Source organism: Ambystoma mexicanum, chromosome 1q (assembly GCF_040938575.1).
Source record: "Ambystoma mexicanum isolate Mex_15411 chromosome 1q, UKY_AmexF1_1, whole genome shotgun sequence".
Lineage (NCBI taxonomy): Eukaryota > Metazoa > Chordata > Amphibia > Caudata > Ambystomatidae > Ambystoma > Ambystoma mexicanum.
This window is the reverse complement of record NC_090922.1, coordinates 1,548,211,479-1,548,214,723: the sequence shown is the minus strand read 5'-3', so window position 1 is coordinate 1,548,214,723 and position 3,245 is coordinate 1,548,211,479. Positions and strand designations below refer to the sequence as shown.

The 3,245-nt window shown below is 45.5% G+C and overlaps 1 protein-coding gene across 1 annotated transcript; it reads right to left on the bottom strand.

Moving 5' to 3' along the window:
- Positions 1–351: 351 nt before the first annotated feature.
- Positions 352–1,302, bottom strand: LOC138563374 (zinc finger protein 84-like). The gene has a single exon (XM_069642852.1). It carries the CDS (start codon positions 1,300–1,302, stop codon positions 352–354), a length of 951 nt encoding a protein of 316 aa, XP_069498953.1.
- Between the last annotated feature and the right edge of the window lie 1,943 nt (positions 1,303–3,245).

The window sequence follows — 3,245 nt, the reverse complement described above, 5'->3', positions numbered from 1 at the left end:
TGTACTAAACAAATAGGAAAGACTCATTGGGGGTCATTACGAGGTTGGAGGTAGCCATGGTGCTATTAGCGCCATGGCTACCCCCATACCACATACCGGGTCTGGGTTCCCTGAATGGGGTAATAACGGGCCATTCCAACCTTGGAGGACCTGGTATTTCCCCATTCAGAGAACCCATTCCCATTCGAGCCCCCATAGGGCTCAATGGGAATGGGGACCATGCTAACAACGGGCTTGTTGTTAGCATGCTGGTCCTTTAGCGGGTCCCACTAAGGTAAAACCAGGCGCCCTTAGCGGGACTCACTAAAGGACCTTGTTATGCGGTGGTAAGGGGTTGACGGCTCCATCACACTAAGAACACGGGTATGGTTTTACCTCAGTGTGATTTCTCTGATGTCTCTCTAGATCACCCTTTCGCTTGAAAGCCTCATCACATTCAGAACAGGCATATGGTTTCTCACCAGTGTGACCTCTTTGACGTATCACTAGGTTACTCTTTGCAGTGAAAGCCTTATCACATTCAGAACATGCATATGGTTTCCCCCCAGTATGACTTATCTGATGTCTCACTAGTTTACCCTTTTGCTTGAAAGCCTTATCACACTCAGAACATGCATATGGCTTCACCCCAGTGTGACTTCTCTGATGTATCAATAGATGACCGTTTTGCTTAAAAGCCTTATCACATTCAGAACATGCATATAGTTTCACCCCGGTGTGACGTCTCTGATGTATCAATAGAGAACCCTTTGCAGTGAAAGCCTTATCACATTCAGAACATGCATATGGTTTCTCCCTAGTGTGTCTCCTCTGATGTCTCACTAGTTCAGTCTTTGCAGTAAAAGCCTTATCACACTCAGAACATGCATATGGCTTCACCCCAGTGTGTCTCCTCTGATGTCTCACTAGTTCAGTCTTTGCAGTAAAAGCCTTATCACATTCAGAACATGCATATGGTTTCACCCCGGTGTGACGTCTCTGATGTCTCACTTGTTCAGTCTTTGCAGTGAAAGCCTTATCACACTCAGAACATGCATATGGTTTCATCCCGGTGTGACGTCTCTGATGTATCAATAGATGACAGTTTTGCTTAAAAGCCTTACCACATTCAGAACATGCATATGGTTTCCCCCCAGTGTGATTCTTCTCCTGAAAAAATAGATCACTTGTTTCTTTAAAAGAATTGGCACATTCAGAACGCTTATGTTGTTTCTCTTCAGAGTGAAATGTCTTATGTTTCCATAGAGGACCTGTTTCCTTGAAAGTAGCTTCACATTCCAATAAATCAGAAGGTACCTCCATTGTTAGGATGTTATTTTTAAATTGAAATTCTGTATATTTTATAGTGTTCTGAATCTCGCTGTTGGTCTCACCAGGTCAGGTGCATTTCTCCACACGAGTGTCGAGCATGATCCGCAATCCTCAGCCAGAGCTGGCAAGTCCGAAAATAGACAAAGGCTTTGTGCTTGTAAAATTTCTATGTCCAGAGCATGGTTTCTAGACTTGTGGTTTTTGGGCTTTAAATGCGGCCAGATGTTACAGAATCATCAGCAACTACTGACTAGCCCCACAGCAGGTGCGTTATTGATTTTGAAGCATCAAGTCCAACGTTGGTGGTGAGCCCCTTTTTCACACTGAATGTGGCACACCAGTGTCTCGCCTTCGACAATGTGTAAAGAGGGTCTACAAGTCCCAATGCATGAAGGTACGAGGACTCTACTTCAATGTGGGTGCCATTTCCCTCTTGTCTGTTCATTCACATTCTCTCCTCTCTCCAGTATGGATTCAGTGGTCTACCGTTAGATGGCTCTATGTCCTGGTATACTTGTCATAGCTGGCCATTTGTATTGCATGTTTTGGCATGTGCAGGCCTTTGCAAGGTGCCTTTTGTTAGCCTCTCCTTAGTGAAAACTTTCTTTTTTTTAACAGAACCTTTTCAAAACATGTCACTGTTGTTCATGCTTCTTACTTTAATTGCCCTGTTTGAAGGAAAAGGAAACACAATTAGTGTTCCACAATGACACATACATATTCTTTTTTTTGAAATAGCATATGTGAAAAGCAAATAGGCATACTTTCACTTTACAAATTTTTTTTTTACAAAATCCTGGAATACTACTGAATTGTACAGAAGACACTTAGTTAAATGGTTAGCGTTAACTGATCCACAATCCCATGAAAAGGATTAACAAAGAAATCAGGAAATGTATGGCCCACTGACCATTCCCACATCATGCTTTGGCACTGAAATCAATAAAGAAGTGCTACACTGGCCAACAGCCAGGCTTGACAGAGGGTGCTGAAGCGCGGTCACTGAAGACTGAGAAATGGCCACCATGTCAGCCGGTCATGGCTGGTTGTGGTCAGCTGACACACTCTATGGTGCACAGAAAAGATGCTGGAACAGGAACTAAGCAAAGGAAAGCTTGAGTGCAGTGTACTGAGAAAAGGATGCTGGGCCATGGCCATTTTGCTGAGATCCTCTCTCTCTCTCTCGATACCGAAGGGGGCGTGGCTCAGGGTGAGTAAGTGAATCAGGACATGGAGAGCAAAAGAGGACTATGAATAGGCTAATGAAGTAAGTACTTACTTCATGAGGCACCTGCCTCCGACACAGGACCTTCTTCTATTTCTTTAAATCTCTATAACTCCTCCCCCACATCCATGTCACTCAGTTTCATATTACCAAGCCGGAGCATGGGACCTTCCCCGGAGGGAGGGTGAGGAGGGTCGTCAGTACTGTGACGAGGAAGAGTAGGACTAGGAGTAATGAAGATTACCGGTAAGTAATCAGAGCATTACCTCCACGTCCACTCTTCCTCGTCCCAGTACTTACTTCATGAGGTATACCAAAGCAGCAACGGGGAAAAGGTCCCAATGAGACACAGAACCAAAAACATTGCAGCAAATCACACCCACAATAACTCTTAAATCACATCCCCACAGACAAAACTCCAACCACGAAGGAACCAACCCCCGAGTGGGAGAAACTCAACCCATAGCGGTTGATGAAAATGCCCAGACCAGCCAAGGCGGCAGCCATACAAATCTCTTGCAGAGAAAAACCCTCCTTGCATCGGCCCAGGAAGCCGCCAAACCCCTGGCAGACCGCCCCCGATTGTGCGTAGGCACAGGCAGGTCAGAAGCCACATAGGCCCTAGAGATCACAACCCGGAACCACCGGAAAATGGAAACCACAGATGCGTTATGCCTAGCCCCAGCCGGACCACAAGCAATCAGAAGAC